General features: G+C 53.7%; 1 protein-coding gene across 2 annotated transcripts in view; it reads left to right on the top strand.

Moving 5' to 3' along the window:
• LOC134339822 (serine/threonine-protein kinase D3-like) overlaps positions 1 to 22,474 on the top strand; it is a 52,000-nt gene that overhangs the window by 8,223 nt on the left and 21,303 nt on the right. For both annotated transcript variants that reach the window (XR_010016452.1, XM_063036653.1), the window contains exons 2-6: positions 8,287 to 8,428; positions 19,119 to 19,250; positions 19,942 to 20,012; positions 20,797 to 20,989; positions 21,396 to 21,479. Coding sequence is in view for 1 of the 2 variants with exons in the window: in XM_063036653.1 (XP_062892723.1) it covers positions 8,287 to 8,428; positions 19,119 to 19,250; positions 19,942 to 20,012; positions 20,797 to 20,989; positions 21,396 to 21,479 (622 nt within the window). In the remaining variant the exon portion in view is untranslated. The remainder of the gene's footprint in view (positions 1 to 8,286; positions 8,429 to 19,118; positions 19,251 to 19,941; positions 20,013 to 20,796; positions 20,990 to 21,395; positions 21,480 to 22,474) is intronic.

Here is a 22,474-nt window from a genome sequence, read left to right as displayed (position 1 = left end):
CATGGCTTTAAGGTAAGGGGTGGGAAGTTCAAGGGGGATATTAGAGGAAGGTTTTTTTACTCAGAGAGTGGTTGGTGCGTGGAATACACTGCCTGAGTCAGTGGTGGAGGCAGATACACTAGTGAAGTTTAAGAGACTACTGGACAGGTATATGGAGGAATTTAAGGTGGGGGGTTATATGGGAGGCAGGGTTTGAGGGTCAACACAGCAATGTGGGCCGAAGGGCCTGTACTGTGCTGTATTATTCCATGTTCTGTGTTCTTACGCCCTTACAAATCAAGAACCTATTAACCTCCGCTTTAAATATGCCCCATGACTTGGCCTCCACGGCTGACGTTGGCAATGAATTTCACAGATTCACTACCCCCTGGCTAAAGAAATTCCTTCTCATCTCTGTTTTAAACAGACGTCCTTCCTGTTCTCAGATTGTGCCCTCGGGTCCTCTCCGCGTCCAGTCTCTCTACCTCGGCCCTTCAGTTTTCGTAAGCAGAAGGGATTTTGCAGACGCTGGGAATCGACACGCAAAGCGCGGGAGCAACTCGGCAGGTCGGGCAGCATCTATGGAGGGGAGTAAACGGTCGAGAATGGTCCCGACCCGAAATATCGACTCTTTCCTCTTGCCCGACCCGCTGAGTTCTTCTGCCGTCCTGCGTGCGTTATTCTCAATGTGCGGTAGAATTTCCGCGAGGCCGACCCCCTCCCTTTCTCCCTCACCCCTTCCCCCCTCTCCCTCACCCCTCCCCCTCTCCCTCACACCCTCACACCCTCCCCCCCCCCATTCTTCAACTGAGTGCAGCCACAGAAGCGGAGGGCCAGGAAAAGGTTACATCGCTTTGGTGATGAACTCAGGAAGTGAGGCGCTGTCTGACACCGAGAGTCACACGTAAAAATTTCCACTCGTATCAGAAACACCTTTATCTCTCTCTCTACCCCCCTCTATCTCTACCCTCTGTCTATCTCTAACTACCTCTCTCTACCTCTACCCTCCCTCTCTCTATCTCTACCTCTCTCTCTACCTCTACCCTCCCTCTCTCTATCTCTACCTCTCTCTCTACCTCTACCCCCCTTCTCGATCTCTATCACTACCTGTCTCTCTCTCTCTACCTGCCTCTATCTCTACCCTCTCTCTCTCTACTCCTCCCCTCTCTATCTACCTCTCTCTATCTCTATCTCTACCCTCCCTCTCTCGATCTACCCTCTCTCTGTCTACACACTCTCTCTCTATTCCTCCCTCTCTCTCTCTACCTCCCTCCCTCCCTTCCTTCCATTCACCCACCCGCCGAATTTCCCCCGCCTGCGCCCCTCTGGGCTGTCTGAATAGCTGAGCCTGAGGGAAGGGGGTGGTGGGTGGGAGACGGTTAGTTTGTGCAAGTGAGAGGCCGGAAATCTCCCGGACATCCCCCGCCACTCCCCCCCACCCATACCCCGCCGGATCGGCTGAGAACGTTGTCCCCGGTGGGCTCACAGGTCTGACCCTTGGCATGGAAAGCTCCCACGAGGTCGGGCCGGGAGGGGTCAAAATTCAAAGTAAGTTTACTATCGAAGAACCGTATTTTCGAGATTCTTCTTGTGGGCGTTTACGGGAAGAAAAAGCAACACAATGGAATTTGTGGGGGGGAACATACGTAAACAACGACCGGCGAACAATCAATGAGCAGAAAAAGGCAAACTGTGCAAATAAATTAACACTGAGCTCAGGAGTTGTGAAGAGTCCCGAAAGTTTTGTGGAATCAGTCTGTGAAAGTTTCAGGTTGTGGAATCAGTTCAGAGTCGGGGTGAGTGAAGTTACCCTCGCCGGCTCAGGAGCCCGATCGTTGAGGGGGTAATGACTGTTGCTGAACCCGGTGATGTGGGGCCTGAGGCTCCCGGGCCTCCCCCCTGACTGTGGCCGTGAGAAGAGAGCGCGGCCTGGGTGGTGGGAGGGTTCCTTGATGGTGGACGCCGCTTTCTTGCGGCAGCTTTCCTTGTAGGTGTGATCAATGGTGGGGGGAGGGCTTTTCCTGTCACTAAGTGGGTCGTTAACCACCGCTTTCAGTAGGCTTTCGTTTTTTTTTCCGTTCTGGGGCATTGCTGTTTCCATACCAGGCCATCGCATGAAGCTCTCCCACCGTGCATCTGAAGAAGCTGGTGATGCAACTTCAAAACTTTCAAACTAATTCAAATTTAAGACACCCGCGTCGGGAATGCGTGGCAGCGCGGTGACGTGTGCAATTCCAATCTTTTCACATCTAATCCGTAAACGAACGAGAATGCTCAATCAAACAAGATTACTCACATATTACTGAAATATTAAATACACGACGTACGCAAACTTCTAGCAACGTAGAGGAACTGTTGTACCTAATTAGCGAGGGGGGCTTACGTACTGGTTGAAGCATGGGGGGTGATTTCATCCCGTTGCCAACCCCCATCTCCCCTGCCCATCAGTCCCTCCCCGATAAAACAGCGCCTTTATGTTAAAGATCGGCTCTGTTCTATCGCAACACGCGGTGAAACCGGTCATTACCGGGCCAGCGACCAGGACAGTCCGAGGATGCGCCGGGCGCGGCGGCCCGCAAGAGCGACTACGCTTTTCCGACGCCAGCAAACAGCACTGGGTCACAGTCCAAAGCGACTTTTGCGCAGGAGTGTACTTGTCGGGAGAGAGCGAGTTTGCAATAGATGTTGGAAGCGCCGCGGGAGGGGGCGTGGGGCAAGGTGGCAGGGGGGTGGGGGAGGAGGGGATGGTGATGTGGGCACAGACACCCTCCCCCCAGCCCTGAGACACCAGACAAGGTCATTTGATTCCAAACAATTAGTTTATTGATCATTACAGAATGTCTCCCTGGTGCTTCCCGCTCCTTCCCCTCTCCCTTCCCCTTTTCCCAACCGTGATTCCCCTCTCCCTGTCCCCTTCCCACTCCCAGTCCACAATAGAGACCCAGATCAGAATCAGATTTATCATCACTCACATAGGTCATAGAACATATAGAACATAGAATAGTACAGCACAGGACAGGCCCTTCGGCCCACAATCTTGTGCCTCCACCACTGACTCAGACAGTGTACTCACAAGGTCAAGAGGGTTGAGGGGATGCAGAGGTGTTGGCGAGATTTCTTGCTGCCGACCTCCAGTCGCCCGCCCTGGTTCCGACCAAGTCTCGCCGTCACAGCCAAGGAATCTCACCGACACCTCCACGCCCCCGCAAGAGGCGAAAGAAATCTGGCATGACCCAGTCGGCCCCTCGCCGATTTCTGTCGATGGGCCGTAGAGAAAATAAACACTCCGCCCAGATGCATCCTAGCTCGGAACGGCGACTCGTGACCGCGAGAAACGGCAGCGAGTTGTGGGCACGGCTCGGCGAGTCGCGGAAACCAGCCTCTCCCCCCCACCCCGTGGACCCTGTCAGCACTTCAAAGTCAATTTATTATCTAGGTTCCTTACATGTCACCATACACAACCCCGATATTAGTTTTCTTGCGGGCATACTCAGTAAATCCAACGCCCGTGAAAGACCGCGCCAGTAGGGCGGACGTCCAAAAGGCAAAAAAAAAACCGCGTAAATACACGTAGAAAGAAATAATAAATAAGCAATAAACATCGAGCGTATGCTGGCATTCATAGCGAGAGGATTCGAGTACAGGAGCAGGGAGGTACTACTGCCGTTGTACAAGGCCTTGGTGAGACCACACCTGGAGTATTGTGTGCAGTTTTGGTCCCCTAATCTGAGGAAAGACATCTTTGCCATAGAGGGAGTACAAAGAAGGTTCACCAGATTGATTCCTGGGATGGCAGGACTTTCATATGATGAAAGACTGGATCGACTTGGCTTATACTCTCTGGAATTTAGAAGATTGAGGGGGGGATCTTATTGAAACGTATAAGATCCTAAAGGGATTGGACAGGCTAGATGCAGGAAGATTGTTCCCGATGTTGGGGAAGTCCAGAACGAGGGGTCACAGTTTGAGGATAGAGGGGAAGCCTTTTAGGACCGAGATGAGGAAAAACTTCTTCACACAGAGAGTGGTGAATCTGTGGAATTCTCTGCCACAGGAAACAGTTGAGGCCAGTTCATTGGCGATATTAGATATGGCCCTTGTGGCTAAAGGGATCAGGAGGTACGGAGAGAAGGCAGGTACAGGGTTCTGAGTTGGATGATCAGCCATGATCATACTGAATGGCGGGGCAGGCTCGAAGGGCCGAATGGCCTACTCCTGCACCTATCTTCTATGTTTCTATGTTTCTACGGTGAGATGAAGAGGCCTTGAAAGTGAGTTCATAGGCTGTGGGAACATTTCAGTGAAGTTGAGTGAAGTTATTCCCTCTGGTTGATGGTTGAGGGGTAGTAACTGTTCCTGAACCTGGTGGTGTGAGTCCTGAGGCTCCTGTACCTTCTACCCCGATGGCAGCGGTGAGAAGAGAGCACGGACTGGGTGGTGGGGGTCGCTGACGTGCTCAGTGGTGGGGCATTAGCGGAAGTTAGAGAAGTCAATGTTCATGCCATCAGGTTGGAGGCTACCCAGACGGAATATAAGGTGTTGTTCCTCCAAGCATTGACTTCTTTAACTTCAAAGACCCCACCTCCCCCTTGTACCCCATCCGTTATTTATTTATATACACACATTCTTTTTCTCTCTCTCCTTTTTCTCCCTCTGTCCCTCTGACTATACCCCTTGCCCATCCTCTGGGCTTCCCCCCTCCCCCTTTTCCTTCTCCCTAGGCCTCCTGTCCCTTGATCCTCTCATATCCCTTTTGCCGATCACCTGTCCAGCTCTTGGCTCCATCCCTCCCCCTCCTGTCTTCTCCTATCATTTCGGATTTCCCCCTCCCCCTCCCACTTTCAAATCTCTTACTAGCTCTTCCTTCAGTTAGTCCTGACGAAGGGTCCCGGCCCGAAACGTCGACTGTACCTCTTCCTAGAGATGCCGCCTGGCCTGCTGCGTTCCACCAGCAACTTTGATGTGTGTTGTGGAGGTAGTGCCGCCTCATTAAAGCAGCCAGTGTAATCAAAGACCCCACCCACCCCGGACACTTCACCCCTCTCCCATCGGGCAGAAGCTACAGCATACTGAAAGCTCGTCCCACTAGGGCCAAGGACGGTTTCTACCCCGCTGTTGTCGGATTCTTAATACAACAACATTTACTTCTGTCCTCACTAGTCTACCTCGCTATAAACTTGTTCACCTGTGCTGCACTTTCTCCGTAGCTGTGGTACTTTATTCTGCACTCGGTTGTAGTTTCAGTTTGTTCTGCCTTGATGCACTGTGTGGTGATCTGATCCGTGTCAACAGTGGGCCTGTCACTGTATCTCCGCTACATGTGAGACTAATGAACCAATTTCAATTCCAATATCAATCAGCAGCGCTCCCAGGCATCAGACTGAGTGAGAGGGGAGGACGGAGGGTCCGTCCCGGTGACGGGGAGAGTGGGGACCGGACCCCTGCCCTCCTACTGAACCAGAGGCCAATGTCCGACCATTGGTTGTACGGAGTGGTGTGTTACCGCGGAGTGTCAGTTCTCCCCGCTCCCCTGTTCCCGGACCGCTGCCCACGCGGCGCAGGCAGGCCACGATCGATGGGTGACGGCCCTCCAGCCTCACAGGCCCACAGCCTGCCTGATGAACCGTGCACAGACTTTCCCTGCTCAAGGTCGGACTTGCTGAGATGCAATCTGACCCAGTCAATCGTCTCCTTTACATCAGGACTACAAACACGGGAGAGTCTGCAGATACTGGAAATCTCACGCCCCCCTCCCTGTCTCTGTAACCCCACCACCCCAGCCCCTACACCCCTCCCCGTTTCTGTAACCCCCTCCAGCCTCTACACTCCTCCCCGTATCTGTCACCACCTCCGGCCTCTACACCCTTCCCCGTCTCTGTAACCCCCTCCAGCCCCTACATCCCTCCCCATCTCTGTAACCCCCTCCAGCCCCTACACCCCTCCCTCACCCCTCCCTGTCTCTGTAACCCCCTCCGGCCCCTACATCCCTCCCCATCTCTGTAACCCCCTCCAGCCCCTACACCCCTCCCTCACCCCTCCCTGTCTCTGTAACCCCCTCCGGCCCCTACATCCCTCCCCATCTCTGTAACCCCCTCCAGCCCCTACACCCCTCCCTGTCTCTGTAACTCCCTCCGACCCCTACACCCCTCCCCGTCTCTGTAAACCCCTCCGGCCCCTACATCCCTCCCCATCTCTGTAACCCCCTCCAGCCTCTACACTCCTCCCCGTATCTGTCACCACCTCCGGCCTCTACGCCCTTCCCCGTCTCTGTAACCCCCTCCAGCCCCTACATCCCTCCCCATCTCTGTAACCCCGTCCGGCCCCTACACCCCTCCCTGTCTCTGTAACCCCCTCCAGCCCCTACACCCCTCCCTCACCCCTCCCTGTCTCTGTAACTCCCTCCGACCCCTACACCCCTCCCCGTCTCTGTAAACCCCTCCGGCCCCTACACCCCTCCCCGTCTCTGTAACCCCCTCCGGCCCCTACACCCCTCCCCGTCTCTGTAACCCCCTCCGGCCCCTACACCCCTCCCCCTCTCTGTAACCCCCTCCGGCCCCTACACCCCTCCCCGTCTCTGTAACCCCCTCTGGCCAATATGTTTTTTTTACTGTCAGCCATAAACTATAACACAATATTGAAAGCTCTTCATTTCCCGTGTACTGTGGAATACAATCAGTTTGACTGGCCCCATCCCTGGTGACCCCCATGCTCTTGACATCCGCTGCTTTGACCACAAGAGCCGTCCGCTCTGCTGCTTGCTTTAACCAACATCAGTCAGGCCGGTTCTTACATAACTGGCATGATTGTCTGCAGTTCACACCCGCTGACACCCCCACCTGCTCGCAAGCAATTTACCAGACACCCCGTGATCTGACAGCTCGCCGCGGGAAAGCGGTGGTCACAGTTCACAGAGCTTCAGAGGCTGCTACCACCTCCCCGCAACTTCCTGCTGCCTTACCGGACTCGCAGCCCAGTGCAAGCGACTAATCGCTTCCTCCGTCCTCTCCCCTCGCCTCAACTCACATCCCGTCACCCCAACACCCTCCTCGTCGTCACCCCTTCCCCACTGAACCCCCCCCACTCCAGCCCAGCCCTTCCGTTCTGAACACGAAGCGCCCTCCCTGAGGGACGGATCTCACACACGGGACCTCACAGGGGAGACAGGCCTCACGCCGAAACTCGCACGCACACTCGGCCCTCTCTGGCAGGGGGGTGGGGGACGGTCCCCCACTTCGCCCCAGACAGTGACCCTCTCCCACAGCGAGCTGCGCCCTTTCGAAAGTTTTTACAACCCTCGGGCTGGCTGCTTTGAGAAGCAGAGGGTGTAGAGGGGTTAGTCACCCCCTCCTGCCTGGTAAATCAGCCAGAGTTATTACAGTCTGACCGGTGACCCCCGACCCCGGCGAATTCTCGGCAGCAGAAATGATGGCATCTCTGTGTCCCCCACATCAGGAGTCACTGTCCACGATTCCCAGCCTCTGTGTCCCCCACACCGGGAGTCACTGTCCACGGTTTCCAGTCTCCGTGTACCCCACACTGAGAGTCCGGAGACGGGGAAGGGTGTAGGGGCCGGAGGGAGTTAGAGAGACAGGGAGGGGTGTAGGGGCCGGAGGGGGTTACAGAGACGGGGAGAGGTGCTGGGGCCAGAGGGGGTTACAGAGACAGGGAGGGGTGTAGGGACTGGAGGGGATTACAGAGACAGGGAGGGGTGTAGGGGCCAGAGGGGGTTACAGAGACAGGGAGGGGTGTAGGGGCCGGAGGGGGTTACAGAGACGGGGAGGGGTGCAGGGGCCGGAGGGGGTTACAGAGAGGGGGAGGAGTGTAGGGGCCGGAGGGGGTTACATAGACGGGGAGGGGTGCAGGGGCCGGAGGGGGTTACAGAGACAGGGAGGGGTGTAGGGGCCGGAGGGTGTTACAGAGACGGGGCAGGTGTAGGGACTGGAGGGGGTTACAGAGACGGGGAGGGGTGTAGGGGCCGGAGGGTGTTACAGAGATGGCGAGGGGTGTAGGGGTCAAAGGGGCTCACAGAGACAGGGAGGGGTTTGGTACAGAGTGAGTTACAGAGATGGGGAGGGCTGTAGGGGTATGCGGACAGGAGAATATGGGTCTGATCCTATCCCGTGAGGGGAGGGGAGGCTCCAGCAGTATGTGGGCTGTGGTGGTCGACACAAACCGAACGAGGAGCCGGGGGCGGGGGACGGAGGAGGGGTTGGGAGGATCAGCCCTGGGGTCAGGAGGGGGTTGTCTACTCTCTAGCAGGGGTGGGGGCTAAACACTCTCCGTCTTCTTCCCCCACCCACCCCGCAGTTCCCGGACGCCACCTTCTACCAGCTCACCGCCGGGCAGCTCCTGCTCTTCCGCCACGAACTGGAGTCCGAGAACATCCTCCGGCGGCTGAGGTCCTTCGACACCATCCAGCAGGGAGACCTGATTGAGGTGGTCCTGGCAGGTGAGTGTCTGTCGGCTGCCCCCCACCACCCCCAGGGGTGGGGCTGGGGGCCAGGGGCTTTGTTATCCCCCTCTCACCCTTGCACGAGGCAGCGCTGGGGTCCGAGGGGGCTGAGACCTCAGGTGAATAGACAATAGACAATAGGTGCAGGAGTAGGCCATTCGGCCCTTCGAGCCAGTACCGCCATTCCCTGTGATCATGGCTGATCACCCACAATCCAGTCCCAGATCCGATCACCAACAGCCTGTCCTCGCCCAACCACGTTGACAGCACAGCCTAGAAAGCTCGCCAGTGCCTCAGTGGGGCTGAAGAAATTCAGCAACTGCCCTTCAACCCTTACCAGTTTATTTTAACCGAAGCGCCTTTGAAAGTTTCCGATCCCGATACCTCACGCTTGGTACTGCTCTCTCCCCATGACTGCGAGAAACTGGGGTGAAGAAGATAGAACATCACAGGCCCTTCGACCCGTGATGTTGTGCCTGCCGTTTAACCTGTTCGGAGTTCAATCTAACCCTTCCCTCGTACATAACCCTCCCCAACACTTTATCTCCCGAAGCAGCTGTAATGTGCTCCGCCAGCCGGCAGGTCACCCTTGGGCAAGGTTGGCTCCCCAGTCGGGGTCAGTGAAGACATGGGAGCCGGCAGTGGACGGTCGTACGAGCAGCCGGTGCAGATCACAAGTCCTGGTTGTGTGACCACCGACGCTAGGCTAGACAATCTCTGAAGGGTATTGATAATGGCTGGTGGGGGGTGGGGGGGGAGGTCACCCACCATGTAAAGGCACTGCCCAGAAGTCGACGATCGCAAAACCGCCTCTGCAGAAAATTTTGCCAAGGACAATCACGCTCATGGAAAGACCGTGATCGCCCACGTCATACGACACAGCTCATACAAACGGGCAATGTGTCTGTCTAATAGTCTCTTAAATGTCCCTAACGTATCTGCCTCTACCCCCTGGTAGTGTGGTCCCCACACCCACCACTCTCTGTGTGGAAAAAAAAATCTACCACTGACATCCCCCCCCACATACTTTCCTCCTATCACCTTAAAACTATGCCCCTTCCTGTTAGCCATTTGCACCCCAGGTAAAAGCCTCTGGCTGTCCACGTGATCCGTGCACACCTCTATCAAGTCACCGCTCACCCTCCTTCACTCCAAAGAGAAAATCCCCAGCTTGCGTGACATCTCCTCGTAAGGCGCGCTCTCTAATCCAGGCAGCGTCCTGGTGAATCTCCTCTGCACCCTCCCTAAAGCCTCCACGTCCTTCCTGTAATGAGGCGACCAGAACTGGGGCAGTGGGAAGAAAAAATCAACTTGCCTTTGCTGGGGATTCGAACACACATCCCTGTGCTCACTGGAACTCCGGCAGCTAATCCAGTAGCTGACACACCCTGCCACAGGGTCCACCAGAGTCAAAGACCCCCACCCACCCCGGATATTCCGCCCTCTCCCCTCTCCCATCGGGTAGAGGATACAAAAGTCTGAAAGCTCGTCCCACCAGGCTCAGGGGCAGCTTCTACCCAGCCGTTATCAGAATATAATATAAGACTCTTGGCAGCGTGGAGGATCAGAGGATCTTGGGGTCCGTGTCTACTGGACACTCAAAGCTGCTGCACAGGTTGACAGTGTTGTTAAGAAGACATACGGTGCATTGGCCTTCATCAGCCATGGGATTGAGTTCAAGAGCCGTGAGGTAATGTTACAGCTATATAAGACCTTGGTCAGACCCCACTTGGAGTACTGTGCTCAGTTCTGGTCACCTCACTACAGGAAGGACATGGAAACCATAGAAAGGGTGCAGAGGAGATTTACAAGGATGTTGCCTGGATTGGGGAGCATGTCTTATGAGAACAGGTTGAGTGAACTCGGCCTTTTGTCCTTGGAGCGACGGAGGATGAGAGGTGACCTGGTAGAGGTGTATAAGATGATGAGAGGCATTGATCGTGTGGATAATCAGAGGCTTTTCCCCAGGGTTGAAATGGCTAACATGAGGGGGCATCGTTTTAAGGTGCTTGGAAGTAGGTACAAGGGGAATGTCAGAGGTATATTTTTCCACACAGAGAGTGGTGGGTGTGTGGAATGAACTGCCAGCAAAGGTGGTAGAGGCAGATACAATAGGGTCTTTTAAGAGCCTCTTAGATAGGTACATGGAGCTTAGAAAACTAGAGGGCTATGCGGTGGGGAAATTCTAAGCAGCTTCTAGAGTAGGTTACATGGTCAGCACAACATTGTGGGCCGAAGGGCCTGTAATGTGCTGTAGATTTCTATGCTTTTGTTGAATGCTTCTCTGGTATGAAAAGATGATCTCTTCACCTCATGATCTACAACATTGTGCAAAAGTCCTAGGCACATGCACATAGCTAGGGTACCTAAGACTTTTTGCAGAGTCCTGTAGCAATTTTACGGATTTCACTGTATTGCTGTCGCAAGAAAAAACAAATTTCATGACGTACGTGAGTGATGATAAACCTGATTCTGATGTGGGTCTCTATTGTGGACTTGGAGTGGGAAGGGGGCAGGGAGAGGGGAATCATGGTTGGGAAAAGGGGAAGGGAGAGGGGAGGGAGCGGGAAGCACCAGAGAGACATCCTGTGATGATCAATAAACCAATTGTTTGGAATCAAATGCCCTTGCCTGGTGTCTCAGGGTTGGGGTGTGTCTGTACCCCCACCACAACCACACCCCCCCAACTCCACTGCCACCTGTCCCACGGCGCCCCACCCTCGCCATTCCCAACATCCATTGCTCCCGCCAGATTGACAAACTCGCTGTCTGCTCCACGTTGAGAAACCGTGCCGTGCAATCGTCTTAGGCACTCCAGCTATATCATGCATATGTCAAAGACTTTTCCACTGTCCTGGCGATTGATTGCATTTGTGCATTTTTGTGTATCCTACGCAGCACTTTCTCTGTAGCTGTTGTACCCTATTCTGCATTCTGTCACAGTCTGACCTTGTCCGACCTCAACACATATTTGTTCTGTACGGTCAGTGTGCAAGGCAACTTCTCGTAAGATATTACAATTGCTGGAGGAGCTCAGCAGGACGGGCAGCATCTATGGAGGGGAATAAACAGCCGACATTTCGGGCCGAGACCCTTCGTCAGGACTTCTCCGGCGGGAGGTCAGTGAGACCCTCGCTCACTGCTCCCCCTCTGTGATCTCTGCCTGCATTTTGAGAGGTTACGCCGCTGGCGTTTTGGGCAGCGATGAAGGTCCTCCATCTCTGGCGATGTCCATGGCTTCCTTCATCGTGTCAGTCGCTTCCTCTCGGTTTTCACGACTGTCAGTCACGCAAGTCCCGGGCGGAGACTCAGGAATACCGTCGCACTCAGATGCAGAAGGATTCTTCAGTGCTTTGTTTTACCAGCTGGGGTTGTCGGCCGGTGGACCACTCTTAGTCTGACCTCTGCCCTTTGACCCTACCAAGACCCAAAGCACAAAGCCCTGACTCCAGCCAACACGGCTCTCCGGGTCACGGAGACACGCGAGCCTCCAAACCCGACGACAAGGCTGTGGTCCTCCTGGTGGCGGCAATTTGTGCGAGTTGCTCTGGATTTCCAGCATCTGCAGAATCTTCTTGTGTTTACAAGTTCTTCCACCGTTCTTCGGTACGGGTGACAGCAACAGGACCAATCTACTGATTTATTGATCGATGTGTAACCCTGCGTTACATTCTGAACCGCCAACCCGGAAAGCCCATAGCCGTGGCCAAACCTGGAGGCCGACCGCAGCCTCGGCCCAGACCACCAGCCGGTTTGCTCGCCACGGCGTCTGGCTGGCAGCTGAAATCCGACCTTGGCAAGCAATTGAAGTCCCCTGACTTCATCGCATGGTCACCCCTGAGGCCTGACATGGTCACTCTGTCAGAAACCACGAAGCAGGTTGGTCATGGTAGAACTGACAGTTCCTTGGGAAGACCGGAGTGAGGAGACGTTTGAACGTAAAACAGCCAGGTACCAGGAGCTGGTAGAGGTGTGCCAGAGACAGAGGTGGAGGGCATAACGTGAGCCTATAGAGGTGGGGTGTACAGATCTTGCTGGCTGCTCTCTCTGCAGAACCCACTCTCTCCTTAGCATTATGGGGGCTGTGAAGGAAGGAGCCATCGGGGCTGTCACAGAGGCTGCTGAGCGAGCCTCCAGGTGGCTACGGATCAAGAGATGTGACCCGTGCCCCAATGCTACTGGGACACAAGCCAGGGTCTCATCAACCCTGGCTGGGGTTAACCCACCAACCGGTACGTCTTTGGACTGTGGGAGGAAACCAGAGCACCCAGAGGAAACCCACGCGGCCACACGGGGAGAGCGTGCAAACTCCTCCCAGACGGTGCCAGGAATTTAACTCCGAACTCCCCGGAAAGTCCTGAGCTGTAATCACGTCGCGCTAACCGCGGGCCCCATCCCTTTCTACTTCTCCCTCACTCTCTCTCAACTTGTACCAGTCACGTTCTATTAGAGTTTTTGTTTAACTTTGCACATGAGTTTAACTTAATGTTGGCCATGTCTTATCCGTGTCTATGGGTCTGTGTATCTCTGTAACTGTGTCTTGTCTGTGTCTATGGGTCTGTGTGTGTCTGTAACCGTGTCTTGTCTGTGCCTATGGGTCTGTATGTGTCTGTAACTGTGTCTTGTCTGTGCCTATGGGTCTGTATGTGTCTGTAACCGTGTCTTGTCTGTGCCTATGGGTCTGTATGTGTCTGTAACCGTGTCTTGTCTGTGCCTATGGGTCTGTATGTGTCTGTAACCGTGTCTTGTCTGTGTCTATGTGTCTGTGTCTCTCTGTAACCATGTCTTGTCTGTGTCTGTGGGTCTGTGTGTCTCTGTAACCGTGTCTTGTCTGTGCCTATGGGTCTGTGTGTGTCTGTGTGTCTCTGTAACCGTGTCTTGTCTGTGTCTATGTGTCTGTGTCTCTGTAACTGTGTCTCATCTGTGTCTATGTGTCTGTGTGTATCTGTAACCTTGTCTTGTCTGTGTCTATGGGTCTGTGTGTGTCTGTGTCTCTGTAACCATGTCTTGTCTGTGTCTATGGGTCTGTGTATCTCTGTAACTGTGTCTTGTCTGTGCCTATGGGTCTGTATGTGTCTGTAACCGTGTCTTGCCTGTGTCTATGTGTCTGTGTGTCTCTGTAACCGTATCTTGTCTGTGTGTATGGGTCTGTGTGTGTCTGTAACTGTGTCTTGTCTGTGCCTATGGGTCTGTATGTGTCTGTAACCGTGTCTTGTCTGTGTCTATGGGTCTGTGTGTCTCTGTATGGTATCTGTGAGACTGCTACAGAAAGCTGATTTACATGACACTTACTCCCTGGCTGTGTCCGTGGTAAAAAGTGGAACTTGAATGTACAGCATTGGTTGCTCTTGGGCTCTCTCTTGTCCCGCCCTCTGGGGAATGAGTCCAGCTCCGTTTATTTCAAGGCCTTCCTTTTTATCATAACAGCTCTGTGTGTGTGTGTGTGTCCATGGGACTGTCTGAATCAGTAGATGTTTGTGATTCTGCGTCTTGTCAGAAAGGCAGATGACTATCTGAATGGTGTCAAGTTCGGAAAAGGGGAAGTACAACAAGATCTAGGTGTTCTTGTACATCAGTCACTGAAAGTTAGCATACAGGTACAGCAGGCAGTGAAGAAAGCTAATGGCATGCTGGCCTTCATAACAAGGGGAATTGAGTATAAGAGCAAAGAGGTCCTTCTGCTGTTGTACAGGACCCTGGTGAGACCACACCTGGAGTACTGTGTGCAGTTTTGGTCTCCAAATTTGAGGAGGGACATTCTTGCTATTGAGGGAGTGCAGCGTAGGTTCACAAGGTTAATTCCCGGGATGGTGGGACTGTCATATGTTCAAAGATTGGAGCGACTGGGGTTGTATACACCGGAATTTAGAAGGGTGAGAGGGGATTTGATTGAAACATATAAGATTATTAAGGGATTGGACACGCTGGAGGCAGGAAGCATGTTCCCGCTGATGGGTGAGTCCAGAACCAGAGGCCACAGTTTAAGAATAAGGGGTAGACAATTTAGAACAGAGTTGAGGAAAAACTTTTTCACACAGAGAGTTGTGGATCTGTGGAATGCTCTGCCCCAGAAGACAGTGGAGGCCAATTCTCTGGATTCTTTCAAGAAAGAGTTAGATAGAGCTCTTAAAGATAGCGGAGTCAAGGGATATGGGAATAAGGCAGGAACTGGATACCGATTGTGGATGATCAGCCATGATCACAGTGAATGGCGGTGCTGGCTCGAAGGGCTGAATGGCCTACTCCTGCACCTATTGTCTATTGTCTTTGTCTGCCTGTGACTGTGGGTCTGTGTGTGTTAGTGTGTCCCTGTATCTCTATGTCTTGTCTGTCTGTGTCTCTGGGTCTGTCTGTGTGTGTGTGTCTGTATTTTTGCGTCTTTTTGGTGTTTGTGTGTCTGATCGTGTCTGTGTTTGCGTATCTCTGTGTCTGTGTGTGTTGGTCTCTGTGTCACTGTGTATCTCTGTGTGTGTGTGTGTGTGTGTGTGTGTGTGTGTGTGTGTGTCTGTGTCTGTGTCTGTGTCTCTGGGTCTGTGAGTGTGTGTGTGTGTGTGTGTGTGTGTGTGTGTGTGTGAGATTGTGTCTCTGTGTCTTTGGGTGTGTGTGTGTGTGTGTGTGAGGTTGTGTCTCTGGGTGTGTGTGTGTGTGTGTGTGTGGTTGTGTCTCTGGGTGTGTGTGTGTGTGTCTCTCTGGGTCTGTGTGTGTGTGTGTGTGTGTGTGTGTGTGAGGTTGTGTCTTTGGGTGTGTGTGTGTGTGTGTCTCTGGGTCTCTGTGTGTGTGTGTGTGTGAGGTTGTGTCTCTCTGTGTGTCTGGGTCTGTGTGTGTGTGTGTGTGTTTGTGTCTCTCTGTGTGTCTGGGTCTGTGTGTGTGATGTGTGTGTGTGTGTGTGTGTGTGTGTGTGTGTGTTTGTGTCTCTCTGTGTATCTGGGTGTGTGTGGATCATTCCATCTCCCCTCCTCTGCCTCGTTCAGTCTGGCTCTGGGTTCGGGCTGCAACCCATTTTGCCGCTGGCGACACACGGGCTCGTCTCCACCCCACCCCCCCCCCACCACGCTGCCTGCTCTTGTGACATGGGTGTACTGTCGAGCACTTTCCCAGCCCAAAGTCACTTCCCCACAAACCCACAGGTCAGAAGCAGGAACACACTGCGCTGCCTGTCAGTGAAGTTGCAGCTGACCTAACTGTAAGCTCAGCTCAACATCCTCTGGCTCCTGGCGACTTCCACAACGGCCGCAAGGCGGAACAGAGACTCTGCATTCACCAGGAAATCAGTGCCCTCGGGGAGGACTGTCTTAAGGGAGTAACCTCTTGTTTGTAAACAGTGGCCCTCCATTCTGGGTTCTCCCACAGAACAAGAATCAGGTGGCTCCTCCGCTACATTGGTGAGACCCAATGCAGATTCGGGGGGACTTATTGGTCAAGCTCCCAATCACTGGGGAGGATCTCCTGATGGCCACCCACCGGGATAAATACACCGCGCGGGAACAAGCCGTTTAGCCCAATAGGTGCGCGCCTGTTTAAGCCCCCTGATTTACCTGCCCCACATTTCCCGGGGTGGCGGGTGGCAGGGTGGAGATGCGTCTCTACCAAGGGAGGTGTGAGGTGCTCCTTCCCTCCGCTAGCCTGCAGGGCACCCTCGGGCGAGGTGTAGCACCTGCTTAGCCCCCCCAATCAGGGTGAAGCCGTGGGGGCAGGCGGTGGATGGTCGTACGAGCAGATCACAAGTCCTGGTTGTGCGACCACTGACGCCAGGCTAGACAATCTCTGAAGAGTATTGATAATGGCTGGAGGCGGTCCCCCGTCTTGTGAAGACACTGCCCAGAAGGCAGCGATGGCAAACCACTTCTGTAGAAATATTTGGCAAGAACAATCATAATCATGTGATCAGGATCGCCCACGTCATACGACATGGCACATGATGATGATGTCATATGACACGGCGCATAATGATGACGATGATATTTCCCCTAGTGCTCTCCTATCCACCTCCCTTTGAAATGCTACACAAATGTACCCACCCGGTCCTCTTCCTCTGACAGATTATTCCACGTACCAATCACCCTCCGGGTGAGAAAATCCTATCTCTCAAGTTCCCTTCCAATCTTCCCCCTCTCACCTTAAACTTGTGCCCCCGAGTTCTCAATTTCCACCTGCCGGGAAAGAGACTGCATGCATGCACCCCGTCTATGTCCTTTGTGATTTTATACACTTCTGTAAGATCTCCCATGCTTCAAGGTATAAACTCACCCTCCCTCCCCCTGCCCTCCACCCTCCCTTTCTCTTCCCACCTCCCCACGCCCCCCCCAGATGTTATGCAGAAGTTGTAAAAGACCTAATTTGGAGTATTGTGAACGATTCTGGTCACCTAACTAAAGGTGTTGTGTTCTTTCTACGTACCGTGGGTTTCTAATAACGAAACATATTCTGGAAGAATAGAACTCGAACTTCTACTTACAACGGCAACAACTACACGTGTGTCTTACAGCGCGCATGCTTCTCGATGTTTCTATCATTCCTGCGCCTGCTCCAAACTCTGTCCAATCACGTTCTGACACGTGACATGTGATGTCACCACATCTTCCTTCCCTTAAAAAGAAAAACAATTAGCAACACTAACCAGAACAAGTGCATAATTTAACATGTCCCTGTCAGTCTCTCTGGGGGTTTACGAACACGAGTCGACCTTCTAAGTGGTTCACACAGCCCTTGTGTTTCTTTGTCATTTCCTTGTTTCATCTGGTCTGCATCAGTTAACTGAAACTCTGAAGTTGGCTCTTTCTTGACGTCTCTGCGATTTCTTCTTAACACTGTTCCTTATTCTGTTTGGACCATGTATGAACTGCGCTGTACTTCAAGTGCCTTCCACTTCCACTTGTAATGAACTATGAATCTTCTTTTCTTCATCTAATTCATTCATTAACTGTGTAATCTCTTTATTATGCTGAGATTTCATCATTCCAATACAACTTCTCAATTCCTTCACTTGTGCTTTCAGTTCTCAATTGGACCCTGATCCTTGTCACTCTTTGGCTTCAGATCAGTAGCGTACTCTTCCTGCAAGTTTGGTTTTGGTGACAAAGCTTTGTCAGGTGCTGGTAACAAAGGGATGGGCCTGGCATCTCTTGTTATGACTTCTTTTACCTTTGCCGCGTTGGAATCAAATTCTGTTCTCTCTTGCTCTTTCATCTTTCCGTGTCTCCATCCAGGACTAAGACTCTTTTCACCAAATTCAGTCTGTCACAGGCAGATAAACCCAGAATTGACTGTACATTTTTTGGCACCACCACAAATGAAAGCTTGTTCACAATATTGCCACACATGTTCCTTTCACTGGGATGTCTGCACCTGAATACCCAGTCACTTCTATATTTGTCCGATGTAACTTTGGTCTTGGCTTTAATGCATCAAACTCAGATTCGGCAAGAACATTTACTTGGGCTCCAGTATCCAGTTTAAACAGAATATTGTCTTGGTTCACTTGCAATGGAATAGTCCAATCATTCTTACTTTGCTTGTTTTCACAAAACACATCTATATAAAACTCCTCACGTTCATTTTCAAGCACTGCATTTACTTGTTTTATTTTCTTTCTACTTCTGCAACAGCGTGAAAAATGATTACTCTTACCGCAGTCGTTGCCCATTTTCTGATATGCTGGACTCTCTTTTGGTCGGTGTTGCCACCCACAGCAATCATAAAGTTTTTTTTCTTTCAGATGATGTTTTGTCTCCGTCGGTTTCATTATTTTTTCTAATATGTTCGCACTTCACAGCGTCTACGCAGCTCTCAATAAAAAGCTCTTTTGCCTGCGACATCACAGTTTCCGAAGTGTTGCACAGCCTCAAAGCTTTTCCCAGGTCGATGTCTTGTTCTCTTCACAGTCTTTCTCTCAGACCCTTATCCAAAATGCCACAAACAATTCCGTCTTTAATGAGAGAGTCTGTGAGCTCTGCAAACTCACAAGTTTTACTGTGGTGTCTCAACTCCGTAACAAGTTGATCAATCGTTTGACCAGGTCTCTGCCGACATTTGAAAAATTTATACCGTTGATACGTCACATTGCGCTTCGGTATACAAAATGAGTCAAATTTGCCCATTATCACTTTTAGGTTCAAGTTATCTCAGTTTTCAAAAGTAAAATGGTTATATACCTCAACTGCGTCGTCACCCATTACATGGAGTAGAACTGCAGATTTCTTTTTTTCCGTTTTATTATCTGCTCCGATCGCCAATAAATAAATTTCAAAACGCTCTTTAAGTCTTTTCCAGTTTTCAGCTACGTTTCCAGTCAGCTGAAGCGTCGATGGGGGTTGCAAAACTTCCAATTTTAAAGCTGTCAGCAAACAGCGAAAAAGTTCGCGCTCTTTTTTCTTTGATTACCTTCGCTTCTCCCGTGTTAGCGAAACGTATTATTCTTCCAGACCGACTTCTGACACCATGTTGTGTTCTTTATACGTACCGTGGGTTTCTAATAACAAAAAATAGTCTGGAAGAATAGAAGTAGAACTTTACTTACAACAATGTTGAAGAGAAGTTTGGACAGGTACATGGATGGTAGTGATATGGAGGGCTATGGTCTCGGTACAGATCCATAGGACAAGGCCGGATGGTAGTTAGGTGCGGGCTAGATGGGCCGAAGGGCCTGATTCTGTGCTGTCGTGCTCTCTGACCTCTCTTCTTCTCACAGGCTCGACTCTGAAAGGGGGCAGCAACATCTTCCCCCACGTGCTTCGCGTCCACTCCTACAGGGCCCCGGCGTTCTGTTACCACTGCGGGGAGATGCTGTGGGGCTTGGTCAGACAGGGTCTGAGGTGCGAAGGTAGGTCGGACCCTCGGACGTGGGGAGGGAGGGGGTGTTGTGGACCCTTTCCAAAGGCCGTGGGCCCCTGCTTTCTGATCTCCCCGACCCAGGTTTGATCCTCACCGCCGGGAGCTGGTGGGAGCATGCTGGGGGGGGGGGGGAGCAGGGCCTCTAGAACAGAGAGCGCCTTCCACAATCAGTGAGGGGGCTCCCAGTCCGAAACCCCCAGAACATCCCCACCATCCCCACCTGCTCTACCTCAGTCACCTAAGCCAACGTCCCACTGTCAAACAACCCCTGACAACCATCACTCTCCTCCTCCCTTCACTCAGCTCAGTCCTCAAACCCTCCATCTCCCCCACCCCCCGTCCCATCGAACCCGCCGCCCGTCCCTTTCAGCACACACACACTGCCCTCAACCTCACCCCTCTGCCCGTCCTTGTCCTTCCTTCCGCCTGTCCCAACACCCTCCCTCCTGCTCTCCCCACACCTCTCCCTCCGCTTCCCCCTTCCCCTCCCCCCACCGCCCTTCAGCGCCTCGAGTTGTCCCCCCCCCAGCACCCGAAGCCCTTGGCTCCCCACTCCCCTCCCCTCCCATTCCAACTGCGTCCGATTGCCCCCCAACTCCCTCCCACCTCCCTCTGCAAGGTTTGCCCCTGCTGCACCCCCGCGGGCCGTAACCCGGTCTCTCCCCTCCGTGTCTCCGCAGGCTGCGGGCTGGATTTCCACAAGCGTTGTGCCTTCAAAATCCCCAACAACTGCACGCGGAGCCTGCAGGAGGTAGGTCCCAGCGAGGGAGGCCGCTCACCCTGGCAGCAGCCACCACCGGGCCACAGGGGCGCCCGTCGCACCGGGGGTGGGTCCCCTGCCAGGGGCACACTCACACACATGTTCGTACTTTCTCCCGCTTTCTCCCCACCCCCCTGTGCTCTAAACACAAAATAATCTGCAGATGCTGGGGTCAAAGCAACACGCACAACATGCTGGAGGAACTGAGCAGGTCGGGCAGCATCCGTGGAAACGATGAGTTGATGTTTCGGGCCAGAATGTTGACTGATTGTTTCCACGGATGCTGCCCGGCCTGCTGAGTTCCTCCAGAGTGTTGTGAGTGTTGCTTTGACCCCCCCATGCCCTTCCTCTCGCTCCACCTCCAACCCTCTGTTGCCTCCTCCCCCTCGCCTCTCGCCTCCTCCCTTCCACCCTCTCACCTCCTCCCCTCCCCCACCGCCTCCTTCCCTCCCTTCTCGCTTCCTTCCCTCCTCCCTCTTTGCCTCTCACCTCCTGCCTTCCTCCCCCCACCTCTCACCTCCTCCCCTCCTCCCTCTTTGCCTCTCGCCTCCTCTCCTCCTCCCCCTCGCCTCGTCCCCTCCCCTTTGCCTCTCACCTCCTCCCCTCCTCCCCCTCACCTTTCCCCTCCTCCTAACGCCTCTTTCCCTCCTCCCTCTTCGCTTCCTGCCTCCTCTTGCCTCCCTTTCACCTCCCGTCCCCCTCCTCCTCACCGTCCCTCACCGCCCCACCGCCCCTCTCCCCCAGGTGCTGTCTGACCTCTCTTGTTTCCCCTCAGGCTGCCCGCGGCGGGACGGGTGGGGCTCGCAGGCCGCCGGCCGGGGGCCGCCCCCCCTGGGTGGAGCGCCGGGAGGGGCTGGGGGTGCAGGTGCCCCACACCTTCCACATCCACACGTACACTCGGCCCACCGTCTGCCAGCAGTGCCGGCTGCTCCTGCGGGGCCTCTTCCGGCAGGGCCTGCAGTGCCGCGGTGAGCGCGGGGTGGGGCGGGGGGTGGGGCCGCGGGGGAGTGGGGAGGGTGGGGGAGAGGCAGCAGGGTGGACGTGGGTGGCGGGTGGGAAGTGGGGCGAGGGAGGGAGGGAGGTGTGGGAAGGAAGGCTGAGAGGAGGGATGGGGGGTGAGTGGAAGGATGTGAATTGGGGAGGGGGGAGAGGAATGGAGGTGGAGGAGGGGGGAGTAAGTGGGAGTCCTGAGGGCTGGGTAGGTTTGGGGAGACTGGACCATCTGTGGGGGTCAAGGGTCAGGCTGTGAGGCCTCAGGGAAACCTGGGGCCTCTGCCATTGGGCTGTGTGTACTGGAACAGGCCGAGGGATGGGGCCCGGCCTGTCTGAGTCTGACTCGTCCCATCTCCAACTCTCCCTCTTTCTCTCTCTCAGACTGCAAGTTCAACTGTCACAAACGCTGTGTTGCCCTGGTTTCCAATGACTGCTCGGGGGAGACCACCCTGATCAACGGAGAGGGTAAATGTGGGGTGGTGGTCGTGGGGTGTGATGGTGTGTGATATCCTGGGGTCTCACAGCCGGGGCACAGGCCGGTGTGGAAATGTGCAGGGCCGGGGTGTGCAGGATCAAGTCACAGACTGAAGGGATGAGGGGAGCGCCCTGCTTGTGTGAGGGAGCACCCCACTCATGTGAGGGATCACCCCACTCATGTGAGGGAGCACCCGACCCACCCCCACCTACTCGAGGGAGCTCCTCATCTGAGTGAGGGATCACCCTATGTAATGAGAGGGGGGCAGCTGAAGGAGATATAGGTAGGTTTAGCGAGTGGGCAAGGGTCTGGCAGATGGAGTACAATGTTGGTAAATATGAGGTCATCCACTTCGGAAGGGAAAAAGAAAGAGCAGATTAGAGCTTTACTCTTTGGACAGAAGGAGGATGAGAGGAGACATGATAGAGGTGCACAAGATAATAAGAGGAATAGATAGAGTGGATAGCCAGCGCCTCTTCCCCAGGGCACCACTGCTCAATACAAGAGGACATGGCTTTAAGGTAAGGGGTGGGAAGTTCAAGGGGGATATTAGAGGAAGGTTTTTTACTCAGAGAGTGGCTGCTGCGTGGAATGCACTGCCTGAGTCAGTGGTGGAGGCAGATACACGAGTGAAGTTTGAGAGACTACTGGACAGGTATATGGAGGAATTTAAGGTGGGGGCTTATATGGGAGGCAGGGTTTGAGGGTGGGCACAACATTGTGGGCCGAAGGGCCTGTACTGTGCTGTACTATTCTACGTTCTATGTTCTATTATTGAAATGGTAAAAGATTGCAGAGGGACTTGGGAGTGTTTGTGTATGAATCACAAAAGGTTGGTTTGCAGGTGCAGCAGGCTATCAAGAAGGCAAATGGGTTGTTGGCCTTCATTGCCAGAGGGATTGAATTTAAGAGCAGGGAGGTTATGCTGCAACTGTACAGGGTACTGGTGAGGCAGCACCTGGAGAACTGTGTGCAGTTCTGGTCT

The sequence above is a fragment of the Mobula hypostoma genome, chromosome 30 (genome assembly GCF_963921235.1).
Source record: "Mobula hypostoma chromosome 30, sMobHyp1.1, whole genome shotgun sequence".
In the NCBI taxonomy this organism is placed as follows: Eukaryota; Metazoa; Chordata; class Chondrichthyes; order Myliobatiformes; family Myliobatidae; genus Mobula; species Mobula hypostoma.
The sequence above is the reverse complement of the archived record's forward strand: the minus strand, read 5'-3'. Positions and strand labels throughout refer to the sequence as shown.